The sequence below is a fragment of the Calypte anna genome, chromosome 3 (assembly GCF_003957555.1).
Source record: "Calypte anna isolate BGI_N300 chromosome 3, bCalAnn1_v1.p, whole genome shotgun sequence".
Classification (NCBI taxonomy): Eukaryota; Metazoa; Chordata; class Aves; order Apodiformes; family Trochilidae; genus Calypte; species Calypte anna.
This window is the reverse complement of record NC_044246.1, coordinates 55,166,024-55,191,491: the sequence shown is the minus strand read 5'-3', so window position 1 is coordinate 55,191,491 and position 25,468 is coordinate 55,166,024. Positions and strand designations below refer to the sequence as shown.

The window sequence follows — 25,468 nt, the reverse complement described above, 5'->3', positions numbered from 1 at the left end:
CACATTTTATGGACTGTGCACCATGGTTCTACCAATCATTACAAGAGCCTTCCAGACCACTGACCAAAATTGTGTTGTTTTGGGTGTGGAGCGGGGAGTTACTCTATTTTGCCATCTGTAAATGCTTTTCCCTGTAAAACTACTTAGCAGTTTTCCCATGGGAAATAAACATAGTAATTAAAATGTTTCATGTCACAGTCTTTCTTTCTTGTCTTTTTTTTTTGTTTGTTTTGTTTTGTTTTGTTTTGTTGTTGTAGGAAGTGTTTTTTTAAGCTAAAACAAAGATGCTGCATTTTTTTCCCATGAAAGCCAACCACCCTGGATGAGGATGATGTTCCCTTGTAGAGCACAACTTTATAGCTTCTGTTTAAGGCTTGTTTTTTTCCTTTAAAACAGTTTGTATGTCATAAAAGCTACTCTTTGAGTTGCTTGCTCTGAGAAGGAGTTGCCTCCCAACTCAAAATATCTACAAAGCAGATGGAGGTATCACCAGCTGTGCTACTCATTCCAGTCAATAGCAAAGAGGTTCTCTGAAGTATTAAATGCCTATGCTAGGATAAATGCTATTTCACTCTTGAGGAACCTTTTTCCATTGACTGTAAATGAAACTTCAGGGAGCTTTGCTCATCTGAAGGCACTGGATCACACAGATCCTCTCTTCTGTGCCTGAAATTGTGGGATAATCTGAGTGTCTGTGAAAATCAGACCACTTCTCCTGCAGAATCAGAGGAAACAAGATTTCTCAGGGTTTCTTTAAAATAACATGGTTTTCTACATCATCAGCAGCAGTACAGGAATAAATCTATTCTTAACTGTGCTTTTTCTTTAGTGTTGGAAAGGAAGATTTCGACAAGACAAAGCAGAGAGGAGCTGATAAGACGAGGAGTGCTGAAGGAAATGCCTGAGCAAGGTGATAATATGTTACCTAGAATTTAGCTCCTAAGTGCTAATCATGGATGGTAAAGCCACTATTGCTTGTTTCTGTGAAGTATAAATAGGTATGAGGAGACAAAGCTGAGGAATGTGAGAGGTTACTTGAAATTTGTGTTCTGTAACTGCTCCTGGCATAGGTACATCTTCCAGCTCCTTCCTCAAGGATTTTTCTCCCTGTGGTTCCTACTTACTGTTTGCCAGATTTTATTTTTTTTTTTGAGTTAATGATTAACCTATTTTTTGACCCAAGGTCTGCTGTCTAAACAACTGGAGTATAATATGAGAAATTTTGGCAGAAAAATTAGAGGCTTTGAGACCCCAAGAAAATCAATAGCTGCCATTACAATATCTAAAAGTACCAGTGCTGGGATCATACAGATCCCACAGACCACATTCATAAATAGTACAAACATAAAACTGTGGTGAGACACCATTTGTTTCAAAATGCTGTAAGATCTACTAACTGGTATTAACCAGAATTTATGTTTAAAAAAAGCATGAATAATTGATGGCTGACGCCTCTGTGCTACATCTGATTATGTTTCTACTGATACCGTTTTTAATACTCTTGATTTTCTATAAATCAAGACCAAATAAAAGACAGGAGACTGAAATAATTTTATGTAGCTTATAAATAAACCATTAATCATTTTATCAAGGAGTCTAAGCATTCCATTATTTCCAAAAATATTTTTTGCCTAGAGCTTGTGTTATTCTGCCTGAGCTGAAGAATCACGAAAGTATCATTATGTTTAGTAACATATGCATTGATATGCTTATTTGTTGACATGTGAAGTCACTTGTCTTTACAGTGTTTTGCTAGTTGTCAGGCTATGACATTCAGCATAGCTGACTTCTGAATTTGTTTTTTAAGTCTTAAAGTCTTAGACTTAAAAGAAGAAATGCAAACTCACCATACCTCAGTTTGTCCATCTGTGAATTTGTTTGCTACATGCATTACCGGGGAGCTTTGACTTTGTTCATTGATGGTTATAAGTGGCATTTAGATTGACTGCATTACATGAATGCATTGATATTTCAGGTTGATGACTAACAGTCTGAGCATAAATACCATAATTTTAACTAAAAGTGTGTATGTTTTGGTCATCAGTGCCCTTGACCCTTTATTCCACTCTTAAAAGGCAATGGGACTTTGGATCCCTTACAGAGACTGATCAAAGTGAGAAAAGGATGTAACAAGGAATAATTTTTACTCCTTCCTCCTGTCTTAAGAAGTCCATTGGTCCCATCTGTCTTGCCTTCATCATGCTGTGCTCCCTGTCTGATGAAAATTGTAGTTTTTTAAGGAGCAATATGAAAAGTACAGGATTTACTTGAAAGTACTAAAAAAAGAGACAGAAGATACAGTGGTTAAGCTTGTGAAGGCATTTAGAAGGAAAGACTATGGACATGAAAGCCAGATGGGGAAATTACATGGAGTCTTCAAATGTGAGAGGTAAGAGATGTGAAGAAGTGACTCTTTCACTTGGGACGAAGAAGAAAGAAGTAGAAAGGGCCAAGTGCCACGTGGAGGCAAGAGGTGTTTGCAGAACAGGGACATGGATAAGAGGTAGGAATTCCACATGAGGCAGAGGGGGAAGAATGGGGTTATGAACATCTGGAAAAAAGGAACTGAAAAACTGGATGCTATGGTAAGGTAAGAAGGAGGCCTTGTGCAACTGTCAGCTATAGTGAATGAGACAAGGTTTAGAAGGCATAATGCAATTTTTTCACATCAGGTTGAAGTCAATCTGTGGGTGAGAACAGAATAAAAAACCAGACTGTATAATTGTGTTGAAACCAGGGAATGGCCAAACACCCAGGTCTGATAACACACGGCAAGTAAGAGAAGGAGGAGAAGAGAATGCAATTGCCACATTTAATGAAGAAATAATTAGAAGAACCAGAAGAGACAACAGGTAGATTTGCATCATTTTCTGTGTGGACAGCAGGAGAATCCTGCAGAAGGAAAGCAATCATCCACGTGAGCTGCAGGTGGGGTGTGAGCAACATAAGGATATCAAGCCTTAGAAATGACCGAAGAAGAAAATCAGAAGCCATTTCAAAATCTATGGAACAGAGGAAAAAATCAATAAATAAACAGAGAAAGTTGTAAGCCAGCAAGAGTATGTAGCATCTTTCAGGAACATAATGTTAAAAGAAGTTTTTTCAGTATTGAAAAAAAACCCTCATAGCTGAGGTAGCCTGGGAAGGTGAGTAAAATGTCATCAGAGCTGTGACCTGTTTTATTTATCAACTGGGCATTCATGTTCTGGGAACTTGTGTCTGAATTCCTAGCTGATTTACCTATTGAGATGCACCACACTAGTCCTGCAACTCTGTCCCCTAATTGTCCAGATTTGGGGCCCATTGAAACATGTTGCAGCTTAATTGTGGTCTGTGCACACATTTCTTTGCTGTGTACACCAAGATGCAGGGAAGAAGATGCTGATGTATACAGGCTTGAAGCTGGACCTGAAAATCGATGTGCAATTCCAGGCTTGCTACTGCAGAGATGTCCACATGAAAAGACCATGGAAGTCTGTAGAGTTCCTTTAGTGTTACTTTTCAGAGCAGAGCTGCAGCTTGATGTTTCAGTAAGTCTTTCTGCTTTTCTTCCATGGAAACTTGAAAGCAGAGAGATTCTGTGTGTTGTCAGTAGGTGCTAAGGAAGCAGCTAAATTAGATAATAGCTTTTTAATTTTCATTTCAGATGGTGATGTGACAGTAAATTTTGAAACCTCAAATGGACACACCATAGCCATTGGTGAAGAAGCCATACAGGAAGAAAATATGGTAAAAGCCAGTGGAGATAATGGTACTTTATCAGAGAAAGCATCAGCATTGGAAGGAAAAAAAGAACATAAAAAAGGTAAATGAACACATTCTTCACAAATTGTTTTTCACCTAGTTAAAATATTAACATGTTCTTCTGTTAGCACCAATACATGATGTGAGTTCTGTTCTGCCACAAGGATGCCAGCAGAACCTGCTGAGAAGATAAGGCTTGTGAACCACCAGTATTTCATCACTGGTAGGCATGCATTTTACTATGGATATAGTAAGGTCATAAAGAAAAGCATGGTCTGAGCATGACAATGTGTGCAGTGATGATCAGTTTCTAAATTCAGTGTGTCTTGTAGCCATGTGCAGACTTTGATTTCAGGATTTCCTTTTGTCAAAGAAGACCCTAAGTGCATATGCATCACTTTGCAGTATTGTAGCAGAAGTGACTCATGGATTGAATGTTTTGAAGTGTTTAAGCCACTTAAAAATCATGTATCATTTTGAAAGTAACTTCAGCAGCTCATTCCCATTGGTTTTCATTAAATCTTAAACACTTGCAGCCCAGCTCCTCAGAAATACTCGGAGGGCTATATCACTGCCACAAACCGAACCTAGGTCATTTGTGGAAAATGTACATTAGGACTACAGTGTTTTCTCTAGATGAATTGCACTAACTATTGCTATGTGTTTATTACATTTCAAATCCAAAAGTCCATATTAATTTTGTTACTTTCATCAGATCCACCTTGGTAACAGGAGTTTGACTGAGTAAGGGAAAAATAAAGATTAAGGCAGAATCACAAGATTTATTTTCGTTCTCTAGCATCTTGAATAATGCACCACTTCTTTTCCCTGTCAAAAAGTGTTCTTCCATACTATTTCATGTTAGATTTTCTTCGAGGAAAGAGAAAGACCAAGAACTTCATGGCTGGCTGTTAAACTGAGCAGCCTTTCAGTGGCTTTTTGTAGCCCCTACCTAGTGATGAATGAACCTCTGAAGGTTGAGAGGGTCAGTTCAGCTAACACAAAAATTTGAATTCTTCTCTGAGCTATGTAAATCACTTGACTGTGTAAAAAGTGTCTGGATGTTCAAGAAGTGCCTTTCTTATGAGATTTCTAGTACTTCCTGTCTCCCAGCAAGACAGAAATACAAGATTAGCCTATTTTCATGTCATTTAAATATGTCTGTCTTTTGGTGCCAACTAGAACCAGATGTGTATTGGGTCAAGAGAAAAGAATACTTAAAAACCATAGAAAAATGCTTTAAAATGGTTCAGGTTAACTTTGGGGTTAGAGCAGACCACTTACTATTTTATGCATCCCTAAATACAGACTTTTGGATCTATCAGGTCTTGGAAGTTTTCCTAAGGTTCAGGGTGTTTTTTAGAAATACACATTTCTAACTGTATTGAAATACCCTCTAGCTGACTGCAGACTGTACAACTCCAATGAAGAAGAAACAGTCCAGTATCTATTTTGAAGATGTTAATGCATTCTATACTCCCTGTATATTGTGTATATCTTACAGGAAGAAATTTTAAAAATATTGCTGTACAGGAGTAGACTCAGTACAGAAAAGTACATTATTATCACTCCAGCCCCTCTCAGAAAATGAAGCGTATATGGAGGATGGAGAAGAGAAACAAAATATGAGCAAACTTGTCATTCCAAACTTCATAAGAATATCAATATGACCATATAGAAGATGCAAAACATTTTGAGTATAGCCTTCCTCTTACATCTAAGCATGAAATTCTTCTTCATGTAAACATCTTGAGTCCCCTGAAAAGGAACAAGACAGATTTATTGCAGAGGATAGTCTGCCCATAGGGCTGTTAAGGATCAATTCCATCCATCAGCAATGGTGTTACACAGTGCAAATCCAATACACCTCACTGCATAGTCATTGTGAATACATTTCACTTACTCTTTACTTTTTAACAGGTTAAGCAAGAAGGGGAGTCAGTCAGTTGGAAGAGTAAGACCCACCACACCTCACAGGTGCACCTCACTTAACATTAATCGTGGGGTTTTTTCTGACAGATGTAGTGGATTTGCATTAGACCCATTTTCAGTGCAAGGAACACCCACAGAGTGGAGGTTTGCTCATCCTCATAGAGAATCAAAATGAGAGCTGAAGCAGGAATACCTAGCTCACAGTCTTCTGCTCAGACATGAAGCATCAGCATCAAACATGCTGATGCTTTAGCTCACAGCCTCCCATCATGAGAACTGAGGTGGAGTGAATGCTGGCTGGACCAGGAGCAATGGATGCATGGAGTTCATCTTTAGTGAGGCTAATGTTAGGCTTTTTAAAGTCATGAGCTCTTATGTGTGGATCTTGAAGGAAGCCACTTTCCATGCTTAAGACCTAAAGACAGGATTAATTCCTGCTGTTTAGTAGCACAGTGTACTGCAGTTCCAATTCCAGCTGAATAAAAGTGTTTCCAAAATATGCATCTCATCCTCTGAAAGTCAAGAGGCTATTTTAAAAAGCTTTCACAAAATGGTGGTGGCCTTTACTTGCTCTCTTGTTCAAGATGGTCTTGAAAATGCCCTTGTCATATAACTATATTGATGACTGCTCAAGCTGGAAGCTTAAAAAGGAACAAGTGATATAAGGACATCGTGATAATGTGGTAAGAGTTGGCAGTAACTTGGTAGAATGTGGAATATGTTAGGAGTTAACAGAAGTTAAAGGAAAAAAAAGTTGTTTCAGCATGAGCCACGGAAAGATAGTATCAACAGGGCAAGCAATAGGCTCAGCCATACCATGTAAAAACGAGTTAAGCAGGAGCCAGTGAACAAGATGACCCCTGAAAGCTGTTCCCTGAAAGCTGTTCTCTGTGATGCCAGCCAGTGTACCCATCTGTTGCCGGTCATCTCACAGGTGCTATTCTTATTTGGTTAAAAAATTCCCTTTGGCAATTTAGTAGTGCAACTGTTGTAGTGATGATGCGATGTCAGTCATCTGAGCGGGGTGTTTAAAAGGAAATTTCTTCTTTAAGGCAAGATAATAAGAAGCTGACAGTTTCACATAAAACAGGTAATTGATGGATAAAGCTTTGCAGGTAAGAGATCAGAGAAATCTTTTTCCTGGATCATTTATTCATGTTATGTTTATGCTGGGTTGAGTTTTTAATCCTTTTGTTTTGTTTTATTTTGACTAAGAAAAGTCAATAGCATCTTTTGCAGAAAATAGAGTTGAACTGTAGCTTTCCTTTGTGAGCACCCTGGAAGGGATACAGAGCAGTGAATAGACAGGCAGCATGTCAAAGCACCCCCTGCTTGTCTGGACAGCAAACTATGCCATAGTGCCAGGGCTCCTGACCTGTGGCATTCGTCTGCAGTAGCTCTAGCAGACCCCAGCATTCCAGGTGTGGTGTAAGCACTGCAAAGGGGATCCAAGAAGACTCTCTACCTCCTCACCTCTGCAGCAGTGTTTGAGGAGTATATGTCAGTAGAGTATGTGTCAAAGTTGTTTCTGCTCACCTTTAGAGATGTAGGTGCAAAGCATGCTGGCACAGCACACGTGCTGCACATTGTGAAATCTGGTATTGTGTTGGACGGGCTTTCTCCTTTGCACCCTCCTAGGATGGCTCTGGCACACAGATGCACTAGAAAACCTGAGTTTGTTTTGGAGTTCAGTTTGTGAACTTAGGTCTCACTCATTTTTATCATAGCAAAGCAAATCTTTTTATGATTCTGGCAGATGTTTCCACATTTTGTTGTTAGCTTAGGCTTAAAAGAGTGAAATGCTCAGTAACCAATAGCAAGATAATGCCTGGATAGAAGTATTAAGTTTCTCTTTGCATAAAATCAGTCAGGTGTGTTAGATGCTGCTTTGATAAATAATAGCCTTGCAGGAAGCCAGAGATCTATTGTGGATGTTGTGGGTGACATGGGGAATAAGCTTCTGAAATGTTCCTGTGTCATTGCTAGCAGACTGATCTTTATGGGTTTTCTCATGTCTTTCCATGAAAGAAACAATTTGTAGTCTTGTCTCCAAATGAATTAATAAGATACATGCACATAATTTTTTTTCCCCTACAGGATAGCTAATGTGTGCTGGAAACAGTTCCAGGTCTTAGTATGTTGGCTCTCCATTAAGTCTGCCATTAAATTTAGTATTTCCTTTTTCTCATGGATAACAAAAACAAAAAACAAAAAAAACAACAAAAAACAAAAAAAAACAAAACAAAACAAAAAAAAAAACAAAAAAAAAAAAAAAAAAAAAAAAAAAAAAAAAAAAAAAAAAAAGGAAGGTTGGAAGCATAAGCTCTGATCTTATGAGCATACATCTTTGCTGGCCAACACTTTAGTTTGTCTACCAAGAAATGTTCTTCAGAGTCAAAATTGCTAGGTTTCTTTTCTCAGAGGACTATGCTTTATTTCCCCAAAGTGGAACAAAACATGTTGAATTTAAGATAGCAACCCTCATCTTCCACTGTCTCACACAAGAGCCTACTTTATCTCAGAATGCTTATACTTATATATGCAAATTACTCACTCTGAGAGACAAGGCAGACTTTCTTTGCTCTTGTGCCTAGCTGGCTTCCTACATTCCTGAGCTCTGCCCATCGATATGAGCACCATACATTAAATGTGGGGGGTTTCTTGCCTGACCCCCAACGAATCTCTCACTCCAGCTGCGTTGCATGCTGGCTAAAACCAGTTCTTCTAAGAATAGTATATCTTTGATTCATCACCTGAGCTATGTAAATGAGACTGAATCCAAATCTTCTTAAAAAGGAAAGCTACTCTAGATAAAGCTGTATTTGGGCAGAGCCTGTCCACCAAGTCAGCCAGGCTGCTCGTGCCACTTGGCTGATGTGAGAGGCATGGGCTTTCACCCACAGGGTTGAGTGGCATAGGAAAGCTCCTGATTTATAAAGCTGCTATGCTTCCTTTTTTCTTTTATAGAAAAGATACCCAGAAATAAGACTGTAGACATTATTTTAATGAACTGACCATTGAAGTATTTGAGCATATCTATACAGAAAGGATAAGGGAATGTAGAAGCCTACATGCCTTTCACTTTCCAAGTCTCCCATTGACCAAGAGATAGTAAAAGTATGCAGCTGACAGCACAGGTGTTTTAGGTATGCTGTCTTGATTTAACAGCTTACTTTTTTAAGCAAAAGTTAGGCAGGTAGCAATGTAAAATGACAGTAAGTGTGGTTGGTTTTGTTTTAGTTTTTGTTTTTTTTTTTTGTCTTGGCACGAATGCAGAATATCTCATTGTGATTGCTTTAGGTCAGGTGTTACACCTGCTCCTTTCTCCTCTCCTGCTTTCTATACTGTATCTGTTCCAAGACCTCTTTCACATGGTGCTGTTGAAATCATAAAGTAAGACCTGAAAGTCAGCAGACAGACAGATACGCTCATCCATCTTCAAGAAAAATAAATTGAAAACTGCAGTGAGAGCTGCAGAAAGCATCATGAGGCAGCTGTTCTTGTTCAGCCTAGCAAAACAGCCTGAGAGCCTGATTGCATTTGATGAATGTAACAGGTTGGTATATAGCCAGAGAGAACATGGCTAAGGGGCAATGCTGGCACAAGTAGAAAGGGATAGAGTGGCTTGAAATACATTTAGACTGGAAATTAAAAGAAGCTTTCTAACAATTAGAATGGGTCTTTTCTAGAACAGAATTTTAGTAGCAATAGCAGGAACATAAAATGGAGCTGGTTAAACCTGAAGTTTATGAAAGAATTCGTGTGAGTTGTCCACCTGCATCAGCACACTCAGCGAGTCCAAAAAAGAGACAAAAGACACCCTGTCTTGCCCTGTTTCCCATGTTTCTGAAGGACAACTTCCTGGATTTTGATTAATCAAAACATAGCTCTCTGCATAGGTTGGAAAGGAAACTCATAATTCTCAAAGCTCCTACTGAGTTTCATTTGGCAGGGAGTCATCCTGCAAAAGAACAGACTATTTCCAACTTCCATTTTATGTAGTGTTACTCCACTGAGTCGTGTTTGTCCTCCAGGAGAAGAGTGCTTTGCAGTTGATGTAGACTGCATGCTTGTGCTGCAGTGCTACTGATTTTCCCTTCATGTCATTGCTCTAGCTGTAGAAACAAAAACACCAGTGCTATATGACAAAATCCTGGCTTTTGCCTCCAGTTCCTTAGAAGTTCACAAAAATAAAGCTAGATAAATTATTCTATTATACAGCCCAGTAATGTATGGCTTCTGAAACTATGTCCAGGATTTTTGTAAGTCCAGTTGGTCCAGAGTTTGCAAAAAGTCCCATATTTAGCTTCCAAAAAAGTGATCTGATTTTTTAGTGTATTTGACAAACTTGCATCTCTCTGAGAGTCTTTGAGACTTACGTGAGTCCCCCCAACTGCTGTAGTATACTGAGTACTTTGTAACCTTGACCATCATTTAGATCTTTACATGAGAATGCAGCTTGCTTAAGAGTCTGACCTCAATCACAATTTCTGGGAACAAGAAAATCTGGTCTTAAAGTGAGCTTTCTTTAAAATCTAGCCTTTGGAAAATGTATTCTAAACATAAACATACTGATCCGAATGCCTAATGAGACATTAACATTTGCTTTGCTTTCCTATTTACAGAGTAATTTATAGGCAGATTGCTTTAAAAGCAGATGTCTTGATCAAGGGAGCAGTGAATAAAAGATATTCCTATCTGGTGGTCTTTTGAAGACCTTTTGTTAAAGGTCAGTTTGTCATGAACAGATGTCTACATTAAGAAAAACAGCATCAAGGAAAAGACATTGCAGCTGCTACTGAGGTACCTGGGGTACTGGCATGAACTACTAGATGGGTCTGAACTGATTCAGATGCCTCCTTGTTTTGGCAAAAGATGCAAAAGAGCGAGAAGGAATGAAGACCAAGCGTCCATATTCAAGCAGCATCATTTTAGGGAGATCCAATTACAACATAGTTTTGTCTTGAACCATTTACAGACATCAGACCATTGCTATCACTTTTCCGGATCAAGCCACCATTGTTGTTATTAGTTACTTGTATTACTACTCTACCCCTATTAGGGGTACCCCTAGTATTACTGCCCTAAGTATATACCAACAATTTATTGTAGTGTTTTAAATTCAGGCAAACACACACACACACAAAAAGTTCAATGGGGCTTGCAGTAAAAGAGAAGACACTGATTAGGCACTGAAAAACAAGAGGTGACGAGACCAGGATAATACCACAATGCATGTGGTCTAAAACCTGTCAGCTTTGGCATCGCAGCAGAGAGGAACTGGAGGGAGGAGAAGCAGTGAATGCTCACAAAGCTTTGAGGGGCAGCAGAGGAAAAGCTATTAAAAGCATCTGCTTCAAAACTTGTCTTGTTACTGGCAAAAGTTGATATGATGGACTGGTCAGGTAGGAACTGGAAATCCGTATCTCAAGAGTAAAGGAGAAACAATAGTTTGGGCAAGAGCAGACTGAAACTGAGGACAGTCAAGTTTATATCTGATAGGATAAAAAAGATGACTCTAACAAAGCTAATACAACACCAAAAGGGACATTATGGTCAAAGCTGATCATCTGTACCACTGCTGGCTATGAGCAAATAGAAGATTCATTGGTCAAGGCCAATAAAAGGGTATGTATGTAATTAAGGGGCAGCCAAAGCTCCATGGGAGCTGTAGCAATATGAGCAGATAGAATGCTGCTATGTAGAAAGAATCTGCCAGGTTTGGTATCATACTGTAACAGTATGGAAAGAGGTGTCCTAGATAAAGGTGGTATGCCAGTGATGGCAAGGTATTTCAGTTAAAATTAATGCTTCCTAAATTGCCAGTTCTAATCACAGCTGAAGTCTGCAAGCAAGAATTTTGATGTGAGTGAACTGTTCAATGTTTGGTTTTCATTTATAGTTTTTACTTATTTTTCTGAGGAAGATATGTTTCTTTGCAGCTAAGTAAAGCTTTAGCCTTATATTCTGTACTTTTTTCCTGTATCAGAAGATAAAGTCTAATACATTACTTAATCAGTTATACAGTTTAATTTAGATTGACTAAGAATCTATTGCATAATTGCACTGTGTTACTTTAGAATATGGTGAATGGTGTATTTCTTCTTGCTAGATTATCATTCTCTTTCTAGTATTTTCTCTAATATGACTGGAAAGAAAACACAGTAATGTTGTTTAAGTACAGACATTTTAAGTTCTTTCTTATTCATAAATAAACTTTTAGCACGCTGGGCCCATAAATAAATATACTAAAAGTTCTTTCTGATCATCATGTCTTTTGCGATCTTCAAAATGCAAAATCTTATCTTGCAATGTTTTTTATTAATGGAATTGAAATTCTTAAATGTCCTGCTTTTCAGAATTAAATCAGTTGTTCAACTTTGAATGAAGGTAGGTAGAATGTCACAGGAGATGCTTTTTTGCTATAAAAAAGGAGAGCCGAATGTAACAAAAATGTATGTTTCTTTCTTCTTCCTAAGTCTGTGGTACAGAGTTCTTTCTTTGCTCTGGAAAACAAAGAAGCAGTACAAGAGTCTGTGTTCAAAATAATCTGTGTGAAAGCTGTAAAAGCTTGCTGTGTAATGGTTCTTGCAAAGCATTAGAAAAATTGTATTAGTTTATAATGAGCTGAAAATAAAGGAGGAAAACACTGGACAGTTAACATTAATTTCTTCTGTTTGTGAAGAAATCTGTGTGTGCCCATTGCTTTTAGTAACTGCAGGTGATGCATTAGGCTCATGTTAACAAGCATCAAACTAGAGATTGAAAAGTCTTTGTTGCTGAGATGAAAAATGTCATTGTTATCCAACACATTATTTGTTTTTCATCTACTAATCTTAAAATGAGAAGGTGCTGCTCATCTCTTGGGAATCTTTTACATGGGAAGGAAGAGGGCAAAGAACAGATGGAATATTCAAAAACAGTCATTTCATGTGTGTAAGAGTGAGACTGTAATAAGAAGTTACTGCAAGAAATGAATTGGTTTCCTCTCGAGTGGTAGAAGAGACTGTTAGAAGTCCTTGCTCTATTTTCTTGGTCCCTTTCTTCCCCAACTGCTGTAGTTTTTAGTAACATGCAAAGAAAGTCCATATGATTCTGTTTATATGCTCTTGCTTTTATAATACCCTTTGGCTTGAGAGGACTGTCTGGAGACCAAGTGGGCACAGAGTTGACATTATTAAATAAATAAAAGATTCACATTTGGAAACTTTAGCTGTTCCCATCTAGAAACAGGTAGTCTTACAACCATAGCAACTATACTTCAGAATTTTATATTACTGTAAATGGCTCATCTACGTTAACATACTGCTGGCATTAGGTTTATGCTTTTGAAATTAATTTCCTGGTCATCTCCACTTCTTCTTCTTTCGTTTGCAAAACACGCAACCCAGATTACCTTTACATGAAACTAAGCCAAAAGATGTATTGAGGAACTTTTGCTCCCACCACTGCGGGGCGTGCAATCTACAGAAACAGCCTGAAGCTAGTCCACAGTCAAGTCTCCTGAAATGCATGTTGTGGACACTGGCTCCTCAGGACTCTTTTATTCTACAGAGCCATTGCTAGTGAATGACACGATGCAGATACAGCTCAAATTTCTGTTGGCTAAGGAACTACCAATTCTTGAAAATGCAGTCTTGTAATGATACCTGGAGAACTTGCAGAAAAGGAGAGTATTCCTGTGGCAAATAATATCCTATTTGATGTAGCTTTGTCTTTTTCTGAGGAGCAGTAATACCCTGGGAACGATGCCCAAAATAATGTTGCTATGAGCAAGCAGTCTGCAACTAAGGAGAATGTCTGGCTTTGATAAAAAGTTTCAGCTGCATAGCCTAATTTGAATTTGTGACTGAGAGGCTGTCCCTGTTCACATCCAGGTTTATATTAATCTGATTTTTCTAGCCTGTTGATCTCAGAGGGTTGGAAAGAAACTGAGTGAATTAGTTAGAGGAGTAAATAGCATTTCCCATGGCTAGTTTGCAGCTGGCAGTCAATGGGGGGATACTGAGTGGTAAGGATGATCTTTGTAGGTCTGGAACAGTTGAGACTGTGAGAAGTGCCAGACAAAAATTTTCCATTAGAAGGATGGTAATTTTTTTTCCTGAGATAGTAATTCAGTAGGTGGAAGAAGATGAATAAGTCTCTCCTGATTCCCAAGAGGTCAAGCAGCAACAGAGTCATTACTGTCAGCCTTGCTATAGAGTGTGGAATATGTCTGTGTCAGTTGGCTTCTGTTCACTTTCTTATCCATAGAGAGCACTTCTGAGCACTGCCCAGAAATACCGGCATTCCATGCTCCACCACCGCCCAAGCCTAAGCCTAAATCTAAAAAAGCTCTGCTACCACCAAAAAATGCTATTACTGCTTCCACCACCAGCAGCCATAAGAGTAATGAAGCACCTCATGCTAAAAAAAAGGGAAAGGCTTCTGCTAAGCAGCCTCCTCTCCCACCACCCAAGCCAACAAGTCACGGTGCAAATCGAGAAGCTGGTGAGTACTGCAGAGGCAGTGCCAGTCGAGGTGGGTGCATGTGCATGGGGGTGCTTGGCTTGGTCTTTTGATCTTGGTACTTCTGCCTTCGTACGTAGCAGAGCTACTGCAGAGCATGCCATGGGTGTTTTCAGCCAGCTTCCCACCAAGCTCTGGTTCTGCTCTCTGCAAGCATCCCCAAGAGCAGACAGATGACTTTGCTGTTTAATCAGCCTGTGCACAACACCAAGCACATCAGAGGCTGTAGTCCCAGCTCAGATGTGAATGCTGGCAACAAAATGATCCAGAGAACTGCTAAATAATCAGCAGGCAAAAAGGTGAACTTCTGAAATCAAAACATGATTTGCCCCAAAGCAAAACTATGTTGCTATTGCTGCAGCTTTCTGCTGGAAATATCCACTACTCTTGACTAATTAGACAAGATTACTAGGTCTCAAAGTGTATGACCATGAAGGCATCTTGAAAGACTGTTATCAGTTGTTTTAGCTGAAAAAAATAAAGTTTAAAAATTGTAACTCCTTGTAAATGGAGCTTGTTCAGCTTGTTCCTGAGCTTGTTGATGGCTTACTGTGATGCTAAATACAGACTGGAAAATTTCCATCATTAGGCATATAGCAGATTTGTTTATCACTAGTCTGAGACTGAAATTCAGGTAGATTATAAGTAGCTGTTCTTAAGGTCCTGATCTGGATTCTGAATTCAGATGGTGACCTGAAAGAAAACAGCCAAATATAATTTGAACACAAGCAGCATTTTAATGACTGGACCATATAGGTGCATTGGCCAGCTTACATAAGTCTTGTGTTTTCAGTCTTCTGACAGTCTTTCAAAGCCCTTCAGTCCCTCCAGTTTTCTGGAGAATACTTCTGTGTAGCTTGTACATTTTGGCATGTTTTGTATTTGAAGCACACAGAAGAGGACTGTTTGAAAACATTGGAAGACTGCTAGAGTTACAATAATAACTTTGCCATAAAATGTCCTTTAATTTGGTATTAACTGTCCCTACTACATCAGATGATCATAAGAATAAATATTTTGAAAACCCAAAATTTGCAGCATGGATTTCACATTCAGCTTACCTTCTTCCCAAGTGAAGGAACCTTGTAACAGCAGACCTTTCAGAAATAGAACAAGCCATCACATAAATAAGTGTTTAGACCAATGGTTGGTAACAAGCTCTCGGGTATCTCAGTTCTTAAATTAAAATACATTCAGATTCCAGCTTTGTCTTTTAGTAGCCTTCCTGAAACCTTATGCAGTGCTGGAGAACATATGGGCATAAAATAAATATGGTAATTTCTTCTGACATTAAGTACATTGTGTTCATCCAAAGTAGGGCAATACTTAATAAATAGAGCTGATTTGGAGCAGTATTTAGTACAAGAGGTTTATCAGATACCTGTGAAAATGAACACATGATGCAGTTGGTAATCCTGTCCCATGAAGGAGGAGTATGAGTTACAGCTGGGCTGTGGTTCTCCCTGAGGGCATCACAGCAAGCTTCCAAACCAAAATAGTGGAGTTAGAAGAAGGGGGGACTTGAACGTAGGCACAGACATGTGCAAGACAAGTAACAGCCATGAAACTTTTCATTTAAACAAAATTTAAATCTAGTGAAAAAGAGCTTTTATGACAGAAACTTGTCAGCCAGCCCAGTCAAAAGCAGCAATAGCAATAGCACTTTTCACCCACATGAAAATGTGGGGGGGTGATTTTCCCTGGGAGAAGTCTTTCAGTTTGCTCTATCTGATTGCAGGTTTAGAAAGGTTCTGAGAATTATGTAAAGGGTGGGTTTTGGTTTTTTTTGTGGAAACATATTTTAAACATTTTTTGAGCAGCAATTACAATGTGGCAGTATATGTGTATTGTGCTGGTGTTCTTACGTATAAGCATGCAACCAGTTCTGTTGACCTCCAGCCTGTGTTTAAGTGCTTTGCTGGATCAGAACCAGAGCCCTTTCTTACCACCATCCATTTACACAGTAAGGTTTCTCCTAAATAGTATCCAGTTTGGAGCCACCATCTATTTCCACTGCTATTGCAAACTGCTGCCTGTCTCATTTCTTTGCATCGTTTGATTTGCTGAGAAGTCAGTGATTTGTAGTTGATGTGGCTGATCAGTGCGGTACCAGCAGATTCTATGCTGTGCCCTTTGTACTTGCCTTGCAGCACAAAGAGGGATGGTGATTTGCCTGAAGTCAGGAGTTTCTGCAAATTTTTCCAGATGTACTGAAAGCCTCACAGCATTCTTAATGTTTATACAGCATTCAGCTTCAGAAGAGAACGGTATAATGTGTCTTCTGAATTATTTTCCATTTTCTATGAAACCTATTTTAGATTGTGAGCTTATTATGGACAGTATCTGTATTTTGGTTCTGTACTAATCTGCTGGGTTATTGTTTTTATTTAAATGCTTATAAGTAAAGTAGACCTTTCAGCTGATTTATATTACAGCTTTCTGTTTTACTGGCTAAGCTTAGCAGCAAGGCTGCTGTGCAGCTTTCTAATGCTTTCATTTGTTCTCTTGAGGTTAATACATTTTTACTACAGCAGAAGTGTTGGAGTTGCATGGTTTTTGATGAAAAGGACTGAACAGTTAAGAAGGTTGTGATTTTTGTTACTTTTTAAATGAAAGTCAGAAATCTGAAGCTCCCAGTCCAGATGATGGGTTCATGAACACAGCAATCAGAAATGTGACTGGAACACACATGCGTGTGCAGGCCAGCTGAAATGTCTTGGAAACTTGGGTGTTTATACTTAAATGCTTCAATATAGTAAGTATCACAGGATTAAGCGGCTACATCACTGGTCAGCTAGTGTCAAGCCCTTGCATCATGAAGTTTTCAAGGCTACTTGAGTTGGCCACAGGTAAGAAAAAGACCTCTGGAGGCCTTCAGTGCCCCCTGCCTTCTGGAGATCATTTGTGCAGAGTGAGATCAGTGGGTTTTGACTCTGTTGTATGGATGTGTCCAGCTGGAGTTGAAAGTACATCTTATTTTGCTGTCCTGCTGCTTGCCATTAAGTAGGAGCACACCACTTGCAATAACATTGTAAAAAGTAATAAACTGATACCCCTAATGGTTCTGATGTGGTCACTGAAAAGCATAAGGAAAATCATAGTGTTCTGCTGGTGCTCAGACCAAAAATTCATGTAACAGAACAGGTCAGGCAATTTTCTCTGGCAGCAGTTTCTTAAATGGGCACTTAACACATTTGGAATAACCAGTGGACTTCGTAGATAATGTCCAGGCAAGTTGTAATGACCCAGTGCAAAATGCTAGAGTCAAACTCTTACCGGTTTGTGAGATTGATCCCTTCTACTGTTCTTGGGCACATATTCATAATTTTTGTTTTTCTCACCTCAAAGGTCAAATTTGAACTGCAGCATTTAATTGTCTCAAGTATATAGGTGAAAGATTGTAGCAGTATCAAGTGTAATTTTAATTTTTTTTAATATCAGCATATGTCAATCCACACAGAAAGAAGGGTGCAAAAATCATATGGTTGCGAAACTGTGAAACACTTTATCTTTTTTTTTCTTTTAGCTAGTTCCTCTCATGCAAAAAAACCAACAGTTTCCAAGTCCTCTTCATCACCATCTCCTTCATCCACATCATCTCATCCCAAGACCTCTAAGGAGACTTCCAGCAAATCAGGCACATCAGGGACTTCCAGGGGCAAGAAAAAACCTGGGAAACAGTCAGCCTCACGAGTAGCACCGGACGGGGCTGCCTCTTCCCCTTCAGGTGCCACAGGCAGCAGGTCGGAAGCGAAGGCAGAAAAACCTGAGCCTGAGCAGCCTTCCATAGTAATTTCACAAACAGAGGAGGCAGATCAACCAAGCAACCTCATTGCTGTCCCCCCTCCTCCCACTGCTGCCCCTCCGCCACCTCCACTTCCCTTTCCTGCTGCAGCCCGTCAGCACGCTGTCTCCTCAGATGCCCAGACTGTGCCAGCCGTCCCTAGATCAGATGCCAGACCTCTTCTTCAGGCTGAGCATGGCACAGACAAGAACCTGAGCAGTACAGCCCTAGACAACAGTTCAGATGCTCGTGGAGAAGACCCAAAAAGGTAGGATGGTATTAGAGAAGTGGTTATAGAGAAGTGGTAAGACCCACAGTCCAAGATGGCCTTATTTCTTCACCTAAGGGACACTGTAGGCACAAAGGGATCTCTTCTGTTTCTTCTGCTGACTGGTTACAGGTTGTATCCTTTTCTTGGAGGCCAGGGCAGTGTTGCATCCGAGCACAATTTGTTTCTTTGCCACTGTCTGAGCTGTTCACTTGCGTGGCTCCCCAGAAGGTTGGTGCTCATACCCTGCCTCCCACATCATTGTGTGGCTTAGTGTCACCACTGCAGCCAGCAGTTCAGCTGGAAGCTAGTAACACTTTTACTTCTCTCTCATAAAGGCAAGCAAGAAATGATGCTGACTTACCAAAAATGTTTTACTTTTTTGTATGTGTGTATCATTTAATATCTCACTGCTAAAGCTCTCAATTCTATAGCTGAACTTACTTGCGGAGTCGAAAATCGCAATTTCAAGTGTCAGTAGCTGTTTTGTCTGTCACTGCCTAATAGCTCATCTGAGTCTCAGATACCATAAAATCTAGTCAAAACCAAGGTCATAATTGCATATTGTAAGTAAGATGGTTGGCAACAAAAAAAGAAACTGGCTTATTAATCTGTCTTTTCCCTACCATGAGAACCAGCATCTTTCATAACAACACAGGAGAGTTTAGTCAGATGCCAATGGCCCCGAGACTTTCCTTTAGAGTCTTGCTGGATTCTCTGTGCCAGTGTTATGCTCCTGCACTGCTTCCACCCTTGCTCTATCTCTCTCCTCAACTCTCTCCTCTCACTGCCAGCTTTATGAGCTGTATTTTTCTTCTTAGTAGCTTTTATGAACTGTTGGTTCCATCCCACAAATAATAAAAAAGAATTAGGATTTTTCTTTGCAAGGCTTTGTAACACATTCCAGACAGCATATTTTTTCCTAACATGTATAACATACAAATACATATGCAGCTATGCATACTTTGTATGTGTTTTATATACGTATGTTTTTTTAGAAAGAGAGGCATTAGTTTGAGTAACAGAATTTTTGTTTTCATACTTGCTTATGCAGTCTGTCTCCTATTTGTGTCATGTACTGCTTGCATTAATGTGACTCCATTCCGCTTGTGAATCAACAGCTTGGCTACCAAAGAAGACCAAGAAGTGGAGGGACCTGATCAAGCACACCCTGAACTGATGGAGGAGGCTCCTGATGCTGCTGCCCCTCCTGAGAGTGAAAGTAGCAGAGAGAGCCACAGCAGCGACTCTGACTCTGATGGACCAGTACTCTACACAGATGATGACGATGATGATGATGATGATGATGATGATAATGCAACTACTGAAAGTAAGCCCCTGACATAAAGCGTGTACTGGGAAGTGTACATAGCCTGGGCTGGCTGAAAGAGCCTACTAAGCTGCTGTGATTACATCCAGATTGCTAAATGGACCTTACTGGCTGAGTGTGGTCCAAAGGCATCTCCACCCTGTGTGATATTTTGCAGCTCCCTCCATTAACTGGTGACCTTCAGGAAAGCAAAGACTCTTCTGGAGCTGCTAGCAAGTACTCAGTCTATGGGTGATTCTGCTCCAGGACATCAAGAAGTTACAGGCTGCCTTTTGCAATTTGCATTATGTGATCATGCCTGACCCACACTAGTGCAAAGTAAAGAGAGGAGGGTTTGGCTGCATAGGATGGTTATAAATTATTTAATTATAAACTACTGAGAAATGAATCTCCTGCTTCTCCCAGACAACTGTGATCAGAAACCTTCTGGGGCCTGTGTAATGGTGGGAGCAGATCAAGCATTGTGTGGATGGAAGTGTAGATGACAGAAGCAGATTCAGGAGAACACAGAGATGAAATGAGGCCTCCACATTAGGGCATCATCAAGCCATTGGTTTGCCTTGCCCATGTCATGAACCTCTGTTGTTAAAGCACCAGTGTAGCTTTCAACTGAATGGCACCAGATATCCCAGAGTTTCTTGTGGGAGTAAGAAGCAGGGGTGGGCAACAGAGGTGGGCAGCAGTCAGCAGCTTCACTCTCTGAAGTCATTTGTCCCTCTGATCAGGTTTGGGTATGATCCAAAGTGGTAGCAAACAAATGTATTCAGACAGCAGCACTGTGTCTTATCAGAAGTGAGCTGAGAGCCTGGGGCCTTACCAAATTGTCTAATGGCATGAAAATCTGCCATCCTAGGACATATGTAGCCCCTCAGTCAGAATATCAAGAGGCAAGGGAAGGACTGAAGGCCCTTAAGGATGCTCTTCCTACCACAGCCAGCTGAAGCTGGTGCTGGCAAAACTGCACTGCCCTTGTTCCTACTCTATTTGTTTTATGGAAAGACAGATTGCTTCAGTGCCTGGGGGGTTCCTGCTTAGGATGCTTTACAAGCAATCAGAGCACTTTTCTAAACCATATTTTTTCTTTTTAATTTACAAATTAGTTAAAGTTGAAAACCGAAACAATTATACAAGAACTAAGTGGTATTAGACTCAAAAAAAAATTTGAAAGGATGAGGGAAAAGATGAGAGAATGAGACTAAACCCTTTGAGGCTGAAGAAAAAAGAGCAGGAGTTTGCTGCATATATTAAGTAGATAAATAAACCAACCCATAATGTATCAGACTTCAAAGGCACTTAAGCGTAGATTTTTCATTTTTATCCTATCACTTCACAAGTGATGTTTGTAAAACTTGTCTATCCCATTGCCTCTTAGCTTTTTCATCCAAGACTTCAGCTTTTTATTGTTGTGAACTGAGCTAAAGCTATCTTTCTTTTGATGTTAATTAAAATTCCCCTCCTGCATGTGGGAACAGGGCTGCTTTGGGAAGGAATTAAAGTTCTTACTCAGAGTTTGTGTCTGTAACCTAAGTATGAGTGAACTGAATCTACCCTCCTCCTCCTTTCCTCAGGCTCTTTGGCAAGTAAAATTCGTCGCAGGGATACTCTTGCTATCAAACTTGGCAACAGACCATCTAAGAAAGAATTAGAAGACAAAAACATCTTGCAACGTACATCTGAAGAGGAGAGGCAGGAAATCAGACATCAGATTGGAACGAAACTAGTAAGGTATTAGTGACAGGGTAAATGTGGTTTCACTGGGCAGAGGTGGAGGAAGACAATCAGGAACACTGGGTTAATGTTTTAAATGCAGCCCAATGTGCTGTGTACGGTCTTTGTGGTAGACCAGCCTGGAAAGCAGTATTTTTATTTCTCAAAAAACTTTAAAATTCCAGTAAGGCATTTTTGTTGTGCAGGAAACAAATCTGACAGCTTCTGGGATTTTGAGTTGTTGTTTTTATTTTTGTTTTTTTTAAATAAAACAGCATGACCCCAGAATAATCAGTGCTATGGTTCAAGATTTTTCTCCTGTTGCTTAGCAGGGACTGGCACTTGTATTATCCCCATCTCAGATGGCATACTGGTCACATAGCGCATGCCTGTGCCTGTTCATCCCCCCTGACCCTCCCCATCCTCCCCCTTCTCTCTAACACCTTCATTATTCATGTGCCATTCCAGCGAAAGGAAAAGAGAGAGACTGACTTTGTAGGTCGGTGTTCTGTGTTTTACTGTGCTCACTTCTGAGGCATGTCTTTCTCATGCTGTTTAACTGCTATGGGATATACGTTACTTTCTTTTCCTGGACTTGAGAATGTCACATTTTTACAAACTTAGAAAAGAAAATTCTTCATAAACATTACTTGTGGTAATGCTTGGTAACTTTTCCCAGTGTCTGATAATAGACGACAATATATCTGTATTTTCCCAGACCTGTCCTTGTTTCTCTTGTGCTCAGATATGTTGTCCAGGCAGATTTGTAGGATGTCCTGTGTTTGTTGGAGTTTTCCAGATATTGGGTGGTCCAGCTGGTGCTGCTCCAGTGCAGACTCAGGCAGTCCTGAATCAGCACTTGGAAGATGAGCTGAGCTGCTCTGTGAATCAAGTGGCTGGCTGAGTCATTTGTCTCATCCCTTAAGTTTAAGAGAGATAAATTTATGGTGTAGAGCCCAAGGGGTTTTTTTCTTCAGCTAATAAAGCAACACCTGCAATTCCTGTTGTGGTGGTCAGCACCCAGCAGCATTGAGGTCTGGTGGGAAATCTGTTTGGTCAGGGTTGGGTCAAGTCCCAGCTTTGGGCTTCTACAGCAGGGTCTGGAAACTTGGGGTAAACCTGCTCATCATTCCTGACAAATCAGAAAATCCAAGCATGGTTTTCATGAGGCTGAAGATAATCTGTAGTGTGAAGTTGGTTGGACAGAGAGGCATCTATCTTTAACACATCTAGAAAATTAATTTTTCTGCTGAATTTCCTCTTGCTCCTCTTCTCAAGTGAGCAAGTGAACCTGTTAAGTAATATAGCAACAGTAGCAGCCATGTTCTCCACTGTACAAACAAGAAAAATAGTATCTCAGGGTTTGTATTTTAATGGCAGTTTTTATATATACGTAATTAAATAAAATTAACTTTCAGTTAAAACTCCCAATTGTATTCTGCACACCAGTCATTGACAAATGCACAGCTAATATTGTGGGGGGGGGTTTTAGAGAAATAATTAATAGAATTTGCATTCAAAATCTGAGAATAATTTTATGACTGCACAATTTATTATAATTATCATGCTTGGAGACAAAAAGGGCTTATGAACACTTTCACAAAACTCCACTTGTAAATGAGAAATTTAAATTTGCTGGTATGATTTCTGTAATACTATGCAAGTAGCAGTGATTTATGTGTTTGACTGGCAGTAGTACATCTTTTAAAACAAATGTCCACTCGGCACTGTGGTTACATGCACAGCTGTTACTACTGTGTCTGGAAATTACCTGTGTTGTTGAATTCCTCTGCTGGCAAAGAGTAGCATAGCCATATGAGAAACACCTTTTAAACTGCATTACAAATCACAATACATTATCTGGATCTGGTTTTAAATCAGTCATTTGATTTGTTCTCACAGGAGGCTTAGCCAGAGGCCTACAACTGAAGAGCTAGAGCAAAGAAATATTCTAAAACGTAAGTATTTTATTCAGCTTTCAGCAAGTATTTACTTAAAAAGTGAGCATATGTTGGATTCATATGGAAGCCTGTTCATATGTCGTTGCTCTAGTGTTAGAATCTTAACTGGAGAGAGATTATGTTCTAGAAAATAATGTATCAACACTAGATCTATATACTAACCTGTAATGGTGGCTGTGAAAATTGCATATATTCAAGATGCTGAGTTTTGCTTGTCTCAATCCCATTTCTTGAAGTTGGTCCCAAAGACCAGGAATGAGATACACCTCAGAAGTAGTTCTAGGCTGGTTGAACTTCTGCCTATTTTTTATGAGGGGGAGGGAAAACCAGTAGGAGGCAAAAGTGAGATTTAAGAGCAGAGGCTGGAAGGTGGAATAGAAAGAGGAAAAGTGAAGCATTCAGGGGAAAATGAATAAGTATATGCCAACTACATCAGCATGCTGGTCTTCATACCCACTTTTGAAGTCTTTTGTACTGAAACTTACATGAGACATCCTCAGAATCCTCAGAATATCTTTCCATTTATTAAACCTTTCCTCAGTATCCCTCTTGAAAAATGTAAGTCTCTAATTCAGACAGGGGACAGAGGAATGAAGTATATTGGATTTTTTTACCCTTTGTACCTGTTGTCCCATTCACTTATGTTGATTTTGTTCTTAGGTGGCAAGCTGTTCAGAACAGGCATTTTGAGTCTTTCCATATGAATCTTTCTTTTATGAATCTTTACATAATATGGATGTTACCTGAACAGACACTGTAACAGTTGTGCCCAGCTCCTCTAGCCCTGTGTTCATTCTGCAAAGGTAGCAGCTAGTGCTTGATGCTTAAGTAGAAGAAATAAATGAAGAAAACACACATGGAAGCGTTTCCTACATTGCAGCAAATCCCCCAAAATTATCTATTCTTAAGGCTAAGAACTTTCCATACTTGAGGTAACTGAAAGAGCTGCTATAATGCCATTATTTCCAGTAAGCATTCAGTAAAGTTGGAGTTCATCAGTGCAACCCTGGTGCATAGCATGATAATGGAAGGAAAGAAAATGGTCTGTTTACTTGACAAAATCCATGAGCAGATCACTCTGTCACCTGCTCAGGTCAGCACATCAGGGAAACAGAGCAGTTATTGGCTTTCCAGCAACCATTCATGTTAATGGAATGTACTGCTGTTGTCTAAGCTCTCAAAAGCCAAATAGTGCCATGTGTTATTGACGAGGGAATCAGAGTAGTCATGGTTGGAAAGGACCTCTGAGATCACTGAGTCCAACCATACAAGCTGCAGTTCATACATTACAGTACACAGGAGAGAGTTCAAGCGATTCCTGACTAACACGTAATGAGAACAGACTTTCTAAGACTATAATTTCTGAACCTATGGATTGCATAGATACGGATAAAATTTGAAATATGAATGTTTTTTTATATGACAAACTGCTCAAGCTGGAGAGAGAGGTGAGGAAGGAAATTCCAAAACATCTTTGGTGGGGCAGGACATGGCCACTGAGCTGGGAGCACCAGGTGGGCATCCTTACTGCCCTCCCTGTCTGGCTAAACTCGATAACAAATCTAGCAACAAACCTGCAGTGTATTTAATATCCCTTTTGCCATTGTTTATTCTGTTCACTGATTTTGCAGTAAGTAGCTCGAGATTGGAAGGCAGTTAATAGATTTCTTCTCCTGTTTCAGCTTGTTTACTTTAAGCTTTTGGCAGCACACCAGGCTTTGCACTCAATACCTCCAGCCATCCTCCCCTGCTGCTGCCCCTGGGGCTGTCTTAAAGAGGCAGTGGAGAGCAGGAAATGAAGGCTAGGGTGCTGCATTATAAATCACACACACACACACAAAAAAATAAATCACAGAGTCATTGATTAGCACGTGGAAAATCCAGAACTGCTTTTTGCTCGTTACTGAGATATCAAATATTTTCAGCTGGTCGTGATCTTTAAAAAGCAAAGTGAACGAAAGCAAACCAGGGTTTGTGGTAACAGTCCGACTCAGTGCCTTGTCTGGGTACAAGTTCTCTCTCAGCTGTAAGGCAGTTACATTATTTTTTAAAGTCACTACATTCCCTTCCCGTGGATTGTTTGAATATGTTTACATCTCTTAAATTCCTTTATTGTTGTAGGCAGCTTTTGTGAATGAGTTGGAATTTTTTTCATAAAGCTTCCTTCCCCTGTTTTTAAGCAGTAGATGGGGACGAGGGGCTATATTATTGCATATGTGTAAACTGCAGCTAAG

The 25,468-nt window shown here is 39.7% G+C and overlaps 1 protein-coding gene across 4 annotated transcripts in view; it reads left to right on the top strand.

Annotated features, from left to right (window-relative positions):
- Positions 1-25,468, top strand: part of PHACTR2 (phosphatase and actin regulator 2) — a 145,593-nt gene that overhangs the window by 103,716 nt on the left and 16,409 nt on the right. For 2 of the 4 annotated variants that reach the window (XM_008494099.2, XM_030447428.1), the window contains 7 exons: positions 830-910; positions 3,647-3,805; positions 13,930-14,166; positions 17,711-18,236; positions 19,358-19,566; positions 21,135-21,291; positions 23,176-23,231. In XM_008494099.2, the coding sequence (XP_008492321.1) occupies positions 830-910; positions 3,647-3,805; positions 13,930-14,166; positions 17,711-18,236; positions 19,358-19,566; positions 21,135-21,291; positions 23,176-23,231 (1,425 nt within the window). The remainder of the gene's footprint in view (positions 1-829; positions 911-3,646; positions 3,806-13,929; positions 14,167-17,710; positions 18,237-19,357; positions 19,567-21,134; positions 21,292-23,175; positions 23,232-25,468) is intronic. The other 2 variants (XM_030447430.1, XM_030447431.1) reach the window with 1 other exon arrangement.